At 35.6% G+C, this 12686-nt stretch overlaps 1 protein-coding gene across 2 annotated transcripts in view; it reads right to left on the bottom strand.

The window, feature by feature from the left end:
* LOC109824447 (long chain base biosynthesis protein 2d-like) overlaps positions 1–3794 on the bottom strand; it is a 56786-nt gene extending 52992 nt beyond the window's left edge. The window contains exon 1 of one of the 2 annotated variants that reach the window (XM_020391048.1): positions 3626–3794. In XM_020391048.1, coding sequence (XP_020246637.1) covers positions 3626–3721 — 96 coding nt within the window. In that variant the 5' untranslated portion in view covers positions 3722–3794. The remainder of the gene's footprint in view (positions 1–3625) is intronic. The other variant, XM_020391049.1, reaches the window with a different exon arrangement.

The raw sequence follows: 12686 nt of genomic DNA, 5'->3' as shown, positions 1-12686 counted from the left end.
ACCACACCTATGCCATAGGTCGATCGGCCCGATATTTTTTCCTGGATCACTGATTCCACATGTTTTGAACAAACTGACGTCGTTTTCTACAAACAGAACAGAAACAAAGTAGATAACACATCATTTTGTCATCTCAACTTTACATTTTTTTTTCAATTTTTAGCATTCAAACAAGATTTGTAAATTAAGGTATGAGAAGTTATTTTCTTCCTCTTCTTTTATTTTTACTCTTTGTTTACGTTACTGTTCCTAAATATCCTTCATATTACAAAAAGATCCTATGTAGTTGGATATTTATATTATTAAAATAGAAAAAATTGTAGGCAAATAAAAATTTGAATGAATAAATAATCTGTTGAGTTGAGCTAGAATCCATTTTAGTGGATAGGATAAGTTGTTCAGCCAACTTTCATTTATATATTTTGCTTTAAAATTCGTATTGACATGTGATACATATCAAAGCACACATCCTACAGATAATCATAAGTGGATTCACAAACCCCAAACCAAAATGAATGGGGAAAAAAGTTAGAAGGACAATTTCTCCTATCTGCTTAAATGGATTCTTGCTCAACTCAGGTTATGGCTTACTTCTTGTTGTTATTGAAAAGACAAACTTGTAATTTAATGAGAAAAATTCCTTTTGCCTTTTGTTTTCTCTCTTTCTTTAAGATATAAAATCATTTCATAGCATGTAAATAGGTTAAACCCACCTACATAATTAAACTATTTTTATTTAGCTTATACAAGACATAAAGAAAATATGATAATTTTTTTATAAAACAGCTAATTATACCACCAAGATTCTATACACATATTTATATACAACTATTTATGCTGATATATAAAGAAAATAGTAAGGATGAAACTGTTGGTGGAAAGAGAGCAAAAAGTTCAAATAATGACGGTTGAAAGAAATTAGGACTTGTTAAAAAATCATATTCTTTTTAAAAATGTGAGTTTGGAAAAAACTTTTCATGGACAAAAGCACCCTGGCATTACGTTGTTATCCTATACTAATTAATATAAATAATTTATTAATGAGAAATTGTGATAATAATATTTAAATTTATACCATTTGTATGTGTTTCATTGCACGTGAAAATGTTAAATTGATACTAATAAGAAATTGATGATTAGGAGTTTTATCTTTAAGTTTAATCATCCATGATAATTAGTAACGATGTGAAAACTTGTTATTCTATCCTAATAAATTTAAACTACAAGAGAATAAATTATTAATTAGGAGTTAGTATAAATCTTAAAATGTATCTATCTATAGTAATTAGTAAAGAGATAAAATCTTTTTAACTTATTCTAATGTTTTTAAATTACAAAGTAATGAACATACACATTTTTGCTTAATTGCACATAAAATTGGATTAATAAGAGATAAGAAATTGATAATTAAGAGTTGCTTTTATCATTAAATCGTTGTCTATAATAATTAGTAAAGAGACAAAAGTTTTGCAATGTTGAAAGATTGAAGGGTCTGTATGCAATTGCCCCAACTCCTTTTTCCTATTTAGACCAAATTTTTTTAATAGAAAAAATATCCTTATGGGTAAATGCACAATCCAGGCTTTAAACAGAACAAAATCCCCATCATGGGCCAACAGTGACACTATAACAAAAGGTTTGGATAGAATAACTTAAAAGAAGTTAACTTAAAAGTCAGTCTAAGTGGTGTAGCAAGAAAAAAAAAACGTTTAAAGATAGTTTACGTATAAATGACAATGGTTTGGATAGAATAACTTTATTTTAAAGGTGGTTTCTATAGAAAACTCCAATTATATATGCATTTTGTTATTTTTCAAATTGAAAACAAATATAAAAATGAACATAATTAATAAATAGAAAAAATGATTTCAATATTAAAATAGATTTAATAAAACATTAATATTTAATAAAAATCTATTAATTTACTGACGATGATCGGTATCACGCACAGGGCCGGCCCTGGGGTAAGCCCACCAAGCCCCAGGGCTGGTGCAACCCAGAGCTAGGGAAGGGGGGATAACCATCGCGATTACATCCTTCACCCCTCAAAACGTAATAATTTTTTAGGTGGACTTTGTAAGAGGACTTTTATGCAAAAATTATTAGGGGTTCTATTAGTAAAAAACTCTTATTAATACCCAAAGCCCTACCCAACTCCTCCTTTATTTCCGTCAGCCTCCTCACCTCCTTCTCATCTCTGTTCCGCCGCTAAAAAAAAAGAAAAAAAATGGAGAGAATCTGAATCGACGGAGACACCGCTCTGTTCCGTCGTCTCTGTTCCGTCAGCCTCCAACTCCTCCTTCCCGTCTCTACTCCCATCCTTCGGACCACCCCACTGACTCCCCCCCGATAGTCCGATCCAGTCACCTAAAAGACGGAGAGAATCTGAATCGACTTATCGACGCCGACGACCGATCGGTCCATCAAAGAAATACAATCAGGTAATTTTTTTAAATAAATAATTTTAGGGTTTTTTGGACGGAAATTTGAGGTTTTGATGTTTTGCAATGAAATTAAGATTTCTGATTTTGAATCTTGGCTGAATATTAGTTGTTGAATTAGGGGTTATGATGTTTGGGCGGTTTCGTCTAGGTTTTTGTTTTGAAACTGGAAATTAGATTTGATTTAGCTATTTGGGTGGCACAGTTATGCCTTCTGACTAGTTTCTCACGGTCTTCATAAGTTTAAAAAAAGCTTATCAAAGTTGAAAAATAGAAAGAGGAAATAATGCTTACTTGTTAAAAAGTTCATCTCCCTTCTAGTCATCTAAAACTCGAAAATCCTAATGGACGATAATCTGATATATTTCTATTTGGTTTTAATTATAATCTCAATTTAACTTTGATTTGATGACATTCATATTATTGAATTGCTATCTAGATTAATTGTTTGATTATTTTAATAATAATCTGTCGGTCGACCGGTCCGGTCGACCGATGAAATTTCCGGTCGACCGATGAAATTTCCGGTCGACCGACAATGGCTTTTTCTGCTTCCAACGGCTCTTTTTATTACCGTTGCTTTGGGCTGTTTTTGTCTTTTTGTTTGGGTTCAATTGCAAATGAATACTTCGAGAAACTCGAGTATGATGACTTAATTGAAGAATTCGCTTCAAAAAATTCAAGGAGAAGTGTTTTTCTTTGAATTAAATTGTAGCACAAATGCAATTTTTTCTTATATGAATATTGATTTTGCAAGAGAATATTATCAGTTTGAGCCCAATATAGAACGCTAAATGGTATTATATGTATTCATTTTTATCAGTTTGAACCCAATATAGAACGCTAAATGGTAAAAAACCGTCAGTTAGCTAACAAACAGTCTGAAAATGGCTATCAAAAAACAAAGAATTAACAAACAGTCCAGAGGTAAACATTGAACTACTTCAAGCCTTCGAAATGCAATATAAGATAAAATAATGTATGCTATACAGTAATAACGCAAGGTTACAATGTCCACGACGAATCTGTGCTATTTCAAATGCCATGTAACATTTAAGATTCGCTACTTAATTAACATACATAAAAAACTAAATGATATATATAGCTGTGTTCTTTTTCATCAGTTTGCCCAATAAAAAAGATCAGTTTAAAATACGGATATAAAAAACCAAATATTAATTTACCCCGACATTCATGGACTTGGGAAAATCTAGGATTTTCCTGAAGAAGTCCCTCATGTAGCCCAAAGCGAAGAAGATGGCGTGAGGCATCTTCACCATCCTTAGAGAGAGAGAGAGAGAGAGAGAGAGAGAGGAAGGAAGACGGGGTTTTAATATGAGAGGGAGGACATGAGGAGGATGTATGCTTTTGTTATGATATTAATTTTGAACTTTTTTTTTGGTGGTAGGGTAGGGGGCAGTTTTGAACTTTTTAATGCGAAGCTATGAGACTCAAAGTTGCATATAATATAGGAATTTTTTTGCTATAAACTATCTTAACAATAGAGTAATTATATAGAAACCACCTTTTATTTTCACTTTGTACAAAAACCACATTCAAAGTAGGTATGTTGTAATCAACCACCTCCTAATCAAATTTTTACTAAAAATAAAAAATAAGCTTAAAAAATTCAAGTTTAAAATACTTGAGTTGTATCGATCCTAACAAGACCTAAACACTACAAAAATGAGTCATATACATTTAATGCGGGTTTTTTAAGAGTAATTTTGAGTTTTAAGTGCAGAATTTGACTGGGATGTGGTTGATGCAACAAAAACCAACTTTAAAGGTAGTTTATGTATAAATTAAAAATAAAAGGTGGTTTTCGTATAATTACTATATTTTAAGGTGGTTTCTGGGGGAAAAAACCCTATAATATAATTATATATTGTTATGGTGTTCCCACTCGCCGAAATACAATTTATTGACAAGTGACGGACAGATGTATTTTCGCAATCAATGCCCCAATCAACTTGATGGCTCAAGTCCAGCAAAATCTGACTTAGCCAACTGGTCGAGTCGATATTCCTTCGTGTCGACTCGAAAAGCGGTACTAGTCGACCCACTTGTCGAAGACGACTCACCAGGAGTCCACTCGACCATGTGATTAACGCCTCACGAGGATGACTCGAAAGACGTTTCTTCTCAGCAAAGCTAGAGGATAACTTCTTCTTCGAGCTTATTCTTGTTGACAATGTGTCCACGTCGCATTTAATGCTAAATAGGCATCATCATGCCTCTAGCCCCAAACTGACTTTATGACTCATTGGACCACGTGGGCCACCGTCATACTCCCTCTCATTTCTCATTTAATGTTGAGGAGATCCTCCCTCCAGTCGCTAGCCGGCACCTGTAAAGCAGAGGCTGACATGAGGAGGATTTATGCTTTTGTTATGATATTAATTTTGAACTTTTTTTTTGTGGTAGGGTAGGGGGCCGGCAGTTTTGAACTTTTTAATGCGAAGCTATGAGACTCAAAGTTGCATATAATATAGGATTTTTTTACTTCAAACCATATTAACAATAGGGTAATTATATAGAAACCACCTTTTATTTTCAATTTGTACAAAAACTACCTTTAAAGTAGGTATTGTTGTAATCAACCACCTCCTAATTAAACTTTCACTAATAAATCAAAAATAAACTTTAAAAAACAAAGTTCAAAATACTTGAGTTGTATCCTAACAAGACCTAAACACTACAAAAATGAGTCATATACATTTAATGCGAGTTTTTAAGAGTAATTTTGAGTTTTAAGTGCAGAATTTAACTGGTATGTGGTTGATGCAACAAAAACCAACTTTAAAGATGGTTTATGTATAAATTAAAAATAAAATGTGGTTTCCGTATAATTACTATACTTTTAAGTTGTTTTTTAGGGAAAAACCTATAATATAATTATATATTAATTAATCAATATCTTTTTCAAATGTGAGATATTTTTTGCGCCTGATGAGAGTAATTTCAGAAATCTAAAATGAAGCTTATATAAGCCGAAGAAGATCTTTTAAATAATAGTATAGATTCTTGTGCCCATTCCCTTCAAAATTTAACGCTCTTTTCCTATAATTCATGTCGCCATGACAAAAAGGACTCAACAATGAGCTATAAATAGATTTGTCAGACAATTTGCCAATATCATGTTCTTTGAGTTGAAGTTAAAATAGATTCGAAAAACATTATGCAAAAACATGTTCTTTGCGGTGTATATATCAAAAACGTTCTTTTCGTTAGTTGTCACGAATAAATGACAATCAATTCCAAAATTTGATATCAACTACATTACTATTCCCAATTTATAGTTAGAGATCAACTACATTGCTTTTACAAATTGATTTCTTAGTTATGATTCAATTTCATAGCAATATCATTACTATAAATTGATTGACAACTGTAGACAAGAAATCATCACCAACGCTTTGATATCGATTACATTTATATCATTTTTTTAATAAGACGACATCAATTTATTTTTCTTTCTTAAACAAAAAAAAAAAGAAGAAGAAAGAAACATTGCATCGGCTAATAAATCCAAGTGTAGATAATGTATCCTAATATTTTAGCACACGCGACAAGTGTATGATACAGAACGTCGAAGAGTATGTCTTCGTCTAATTGTCGATAGAATCAATGATATGTACGATACACAGTTAGAGCAATTAAAAAGCTTTACGCCAATCTATGCAAACAGACTTTTCAATCTATACCAAAAATCGAACCAGATCATTTTCATGTACACATCATGAACCCCAAGGAAAATCAATGATGATTTAAGATATACAGACATGAAATAAGAGGCTTTCAACTTTTTCCTTTTTTGCTCCTTTTTCCGGTCAATGAAAAAGTTTTATTTCATTTCCCAAATGTGAACGTGGGAGTCACACCCACGAGTGTGGACATGTGCAGCGGGCCCAGGGCCCATCCGAGATACATGTATAGCAATACATGTATCTCCCAAAGTTGGGTCACACCCGAGACAACTCAGGTTTGATTCTTCTCTTATAAATATCCTTTGTTTGAGGGTTTTGCGGTGGGTTTTTTTGGCGGCTGTTTCAGGAAATACAACGGAGGGTTTTTCGGCTGCAGAGAAGAAAATAGAGGGTTTAGTCGGTCTTTTTTGAGGAGTTTTTCAGGAGGCTTAGATCTGAGATCTTGAAGAGAGAAAAAAAAGAGAGCTTGGAGGGATTTTACAAGAGAGATGTTAATTTCTTTTAGGTAAAAATCATAGCTTTATCTTTGGGACGAGCTTGTGGATTGTACAAGTCGTCGGTGTTCTCCTCTTAGTGGAATCTCCCCTTACCCATTCTCCCGTGGACGTAGGAAATTTGCCGAACCACGTAAATCTCGTGTCTTTACTGTTTTTCTGGGTGTTGGTTATTACTTACAGGTTTCCTCGACAAGTCAGTCCTAGAACTGATGAGAGGAAGAATGTATATTTTACTTTGTTGAGATATTTCGCTTTCTATTCTTGTTTTCTTTGTGAAACAGGAATATAGAGGTTGGCTTGAGCTTTTGTGACAATAAAAACAAGGGCTTTCTCTCGGGTTATATCGCTTCCGCGACGTGAGGGCGTGACTCTGCGCCCAACACCAAATATGAAAATTATGTACATCAAGTCTCAAGTAATAGAAATCCTAGAGTTACAAAAACATATCATCCAAAAATAAGAAAAGTATTGGCTCAGTTATAGATTCTTAACCCCATCATTAAAATGATCCTCAATGAGATTGTTAAATACAACTGAAAAGATAGAAGCTATTATTACTCTAATCAAGACTTCAAAATCTCTAGCTTTGTGCTTGAAAAGCCTCAAACTTCTTCTCTCTTGCCATAAGTGGTAGACTGTTGCTGATAGCGCCATTCCTTTTTAATTAGCTGTTGTTTAAACCCTTTACCTCTCTAGAAGAGTACCAAGCAATAAGTTTTTCTTGATTGGTTGTTTTCCAATCAAAACACATCATACAAATTGATAGGGATCATCTTTAGTTCGTTCCTAATCACAATGGAGATTCCAATTGTTCAACCACTGTCCTGTCGATTATTAGACAGTTATGATTCATTTTACATTAATATTTAATATATTTGCATTGATGATTCATTAAATAATAAATTGTTATGATGAAAATAAGTTAATTTGCTTTCATTTGTTGGTTTTAGGGGTGTAGACCCAAACCTTGGAACAAGCAGAAATTTTTCCAAGTCTGGAAATCAGGCGAACTTGGAGCACAGGTGAACCTCAGTTTAGGCGAACTTCAGCGCATGCGAACTTCAGCGCAGGCGAACTTTAGTTCAGGCAAGCTTCAACGTAGGTGAACTTCAAGCAAACTTAAGTACAGACGAACTTCAGCGCAAGCGAACTTCAATGCAGGCGACCTTCAGTACATGTGAACTTTGCAGTGCAGGCGAACTTCCCAGAAAAACAAATTCCTAATATGTTTCGGTTTTAGGGTTTCCCTATAAATAGGGACCTTGACCGATTTTTCCTGTAGCGTTTTTTCTGTACAATTTTTGCAGCAGTCTTTTGAAACGCCATGAGAGATCTCAAAGGGAGAGATTGCTCATTTTTGCAAGCTTTGTAATCTTCTTGAATAATTAAAGAATTTCTTGTGTTGCTCCTGAGGACGTAGACACGTTTGCCGAACCTCGTTAAATCTGGCGTTCTCTCTTTTATTCTTTTCTACAAGTTTTTCTTTTATTTGCTATGATTTCTTCTTGTTTATTTTCGTCACAAGATCCTGAGGGCACACTGCATGAGGATTCATTGACAGGCTGTCGATTGGCTAAAAACCTTAACAACTGGTATTAGAGCTTCATTCGGAAAAGATTTGTGTGAGAGCTATGGCAGAAGAAAGTAAATCAAAGATTAAGAAATTTGACGGATAAGACTTCGCCTACTGGAAGTCGAAGATGGAGGACTACATGAACCGGAAGGATCTTTACCGCCTGTGGATGGGTAAAACAAAAGGAAAGAAGAAAGATGAGACTGACGAGTACTGGGAAATATTAGATCGGAAGTCTCTAGGGCAGATCTGATTGTCACTTGCGAAGTCAGTCACCCACAACATATTGAAGGAGAAAACGACAATGGAGGTTATGGAAGTGCTTGCAAAGATGTACGAGCAACCGTCAGCTGCAAACAAGGTGCAACTCGTCAAAACTCTCTTCAACCTCAAGATGGCAGAAGAATGCTCCTTCATGATACATCTCAGTGAGTTCAACATAATTGTTGATCAACTTATCTCCGTTGACATAACGTTTGATGAAGAAGTGCAGGCCCTATTGATTTTATCTTAGTTGCCGGATAGTTGGGCAGGTTGTGTGATCGCAATTAGCAACTCAGCGGGGAAGTTAAACCTGAGTGATGTTGTTAGCATGATTCTATCTAAGGAGGTTAGAAGAACATTGTCAGAATCAGAGAGTTTAGGTTCAGCCTTAAATTTCGTGCAGAGAGGCCGAAGCCAGAAGAAGGGTAACAAGAATAGGAATCAGTCGAAATTGAAGAAGAAGAGGTCTAACTCAAAAGTGAGACAAATCAAAGAGAAGTGTTGGAACTAGGGCTAGGAGGGTCATATGTCTTCAGTCTGTAAGCACCAAAGAAGGATGTAAATGAGCAGGAGGCTCATCTTGTGCAAGATGCATTGATCCTTACTATGGATGTAGGCATATAAAATTGCTTATAGGTCCCTTAGCTCAGCTCGGCGCAAACCGACAAACCAACGAGGCAACGAGATTGACTAGTCGCACGCAAGCAACGAAATACGTCCATTCGCGTGCGGGATCAAGCCAAGTGTTCGAAGAGTCAACGAGTCATCCAACCAAGGGCATACTCGGACGAATCACGATCGAATCAAGATCGGTTTCGGACTCGAACTCAGAAGTGGATTTACTGCCTAATCGGGATCCGGATTTACTGCCAAATCAGGTCAACGAATCAAGTCTGGATAAATCAACCACTCGGGGTCATTCATCATTTGAGAGGACTTTGGTTGGAAATTTTGGAGGCGAAGCTCTGCCGGATTCAAGACTCGAAACTTAAAAAAGATTGGAGCTTTGGGACTTCGGGGACTCACTCTTCCAGATCTGGTGCTCAGCGATCGTCAACGCCAAAAAAGGCAGGTGTTCGAGAGGACCGGATCTCAGATCTACGCAGACGTACTCCGGATCTAAGCTTGGTCTTAGATCCCGAGACTTGGACGATTGTTTCCTTGGTGAATCAATCCTCCCCGGCTATTATTTCCTTTGGGGAATAATACCCGTCATACTGCTTAGATCTGACCGGATCTAGATCTCGCGGTAGTCCACGGCAAACAACCCCGGCGCAGGCAAACAACCCACGCAAGCGAGTGACCGAATAACAGGAGCTCGCGATTTGTTCACAAGGAGAAAAAGTTGTAATTTTTAATTTTCTTTATTTTTGATTTTCATTGTAACCGGATCTAAAAAAAGACCGAATCTTCTGTAACCGAAAAACTGTTATTCAAGATAGCAATAGAATCAATGATGAAGAAAGCAACGATTTTCACCGCGAACAATGGATAGCGATTCTGATTCATGGGTTATTGATTCGAGAGCCTAATTCAATGCCACTGCTAATAGGAAGCTTCTTCAGAACTATGTAGTAGGGAACTTTGGAAAAATGTACTTAGAGGACAACGAGCCTTGCAGTATTGTTGGAAGAGGAAATGTGCAAATTCAGATGAAGGGCTCTAAGTGGAATCTGAAGAATGTCAGACATGTACCGAAGCTAAAGAGGAATCTTATTTCGGTTGGCCAGCTTAGAGCAGAAGGTTATGTTATAACATTTACTGGGGATTTGTAAAAAATCTCCAACGGTACTATGGTGGTTTCCCGTGGAAACAAAACTAGAACACTCTACCTAACTTCACATGCGAGTGACACCCTCACAATTGTAGCTGACAAGGAGAGTGCAGATCTGTGGCACAATAGGTTGGGACACATAAGCGATAAGGGTATGATGATCCTACACTCTCAAGGAAAGCTAACCGCATCGATTCAGTTGAAGTTGGTATTTGTGATGACTGCATCTATGAGAAGCAGAAGTGGGTCTGCTTTTAGAAGAGTGGAAGACCACCCAAAGCTCAAAAACTATAGCTTGTCATACAGATGTATGAGGTCCTGCTAGCATGTCTTCTCTGTTGGGTCCTTTTATTTTGATGATGATTTACAAATAATTTACATCTAATATTGTTTGTCTAGTATTTGTGTTTTGTATCTATTCTAGGCAAACAATATGTTGGAGGATGGATGGAATTACGCATTCACGATCACATCCAATGGAGGTGGGTGGAATAGTAGTTGAAGTCTACGTAATTCAAATTAAAGATCCAAGTTCCCGCTTCATCCGCAAGTATACCAAGATAGAGCTTCGTTGAAGATCAGAAGCTTGGGTATATTTAGTTTAAGTTCTTATATTATGTGTGTTAGTACTTTAAGCTCAAGCATACACACACATACACGTTTTGGTTTATATATATATACACGTTTTGGTTTATATATATATATATATATGTTTTGGTTTTATAGTTTTCAAGTTTATACAAAAATGAATTTATGAAAATATTAAATTATTTGTTTATGGACTTCATAACAATATCTTATATCAATTCATTAAGTCTATAAAATTATTTTACAGAAGTTTTAATATTGTGTTTATGTCAAATGACAAAAACATGTATGTTTAGTTTTTATGTTTTTGGACTTATTTAAAAAATGATGAGTTTTCACTATTAAGAATTACAATTCCAAAATTTTTTTTTGTAACATGTTCATTTACATGTTTACAATGATTTACCAAAGTTTTAAAATTTTTGGAATTTATTTGCTATTTTAAAGGCACTTCAAAACTAAGTTTTACTATTCAAATCAGGCTGATACAGTGTTATCAGTCGACTGATGAATGTGTTCAGTCCGCTGAAGAAAACATCTGGAATAACAAAAAGTTTTTGTTTTGTTTTGGTTGACTGACCAGTCGACTGATGAGGTCATCAGTCGACTGATAAGGTCCGTCAGTCGACTGATGAGGTGGAAAATGCCTCTAACGGTCAGCTCATCAGTCGACGGATGCTGTAATGGCTAGTTTTTTCAGCCTTTTACAGATTTGGGTTTTTGGTCTGTTTGACTTGTTTTCTCTTAGCTTTGGGGTTCCAATAAATACCCACACATATCCTCAGTTCTATTTACTAAAGAGAAAAGTTTTACAAGGGTTTAAAAGTGTGTTTAGTTTGTTTAAAGGTGTTTAAGCATTGTTTAAGAGTTTTGTTTGTGAAGAGAATTTCATAAGAGCAAGTGGAGATCATCCTTTAGTATTTGAGCAATCACTCTTCTCCCTCTCTTTTGTCATCTATAGAGAAGTTTCCTTAAACCCAATTCTAGCTATTTATTGTTTTGATTCTAATTTCCATAAGCTAGATTTCAATATTGAGTTTAATTGTTTTATTGATACTCTTTGTTCACATACAGCCTGTTGAGCTTATTGTATTTACATTCATAGTATAATTTGGGGTCGTGGGTTTGTAACATTGAGAGTGAGCTTAATTTTGTTCTCACCTATTATAGAGAATAAATTTATATTTGTGAGCTTCATTATGAGTTGCACATTATATTACACTTGGACACCGAGAGAAGTGGTTGGTGAGAGACGGGGTCAGTTCCAAGAGGAACAGGGTCGGTAGTAAAGCCTAGTGAGATGTGGTAATTTCTAACACTTGAGAAAGGTGACACGGGCTAGGCCAAAACTTAGAAGGTGTGAAGTGTAATTGTAAGTGTGTAAGTTGTAAAGTTTTTGGTGAACTAAAAAACCGATTGTTGTATTGAGCTATAATTGTGAGGTTTACTTTGTAATACACTAGTACATCAAGAGGAGTGTGTGGTGAGAGATGGGGTCGTCCCAAGAGGAGTGGGGTAGGTGGTAATACCAAGAGAGAGGCTGTAATTCCTAACACTTGAGGGAGACACGGGCTAGAGACCAACACTTGAGGTGGTAGTTAGTGTAGTTACATTGTGAGTGATTGTGAATGTGATCGGTGAGCGTTGAAAACCAACATTGTGAGGTCTAAACATTTTTTGGGTAAGCGTAGAAAACCCGGTGTGATAGTGAAGATCTCCTCGAGGTGAGGAGCGGAGACGTAGGTCATGGGGACCGAACTCTGTGAACATATCGTTTGTTTGTAATTGCATTGGCGTACTTATTTTTATGTTCATATCTTATATCGTCTTTGTATATTA

This window comes from Asparagus officinalis, chromosome 9, assembly GCF_001876935.1.
Source record: "Asparagus officinalis chromosome 9, Aspof.V1, whole genome shotgun sequence".
In the NCBI taxonomy this organism is placed as follows: domain Eukaryota; kingdom Viridiplantae; phylum Streptophyta; class Magnoliopsida; order Asparagales; family Asparagaceae; genus Asparagus; species Asparagus officinalis.
The sequence above is the reverse complement of the archived record's forward strand: the minus strand, read 5'-3'. Positions and strand labels throughout refer to the sequence as shown.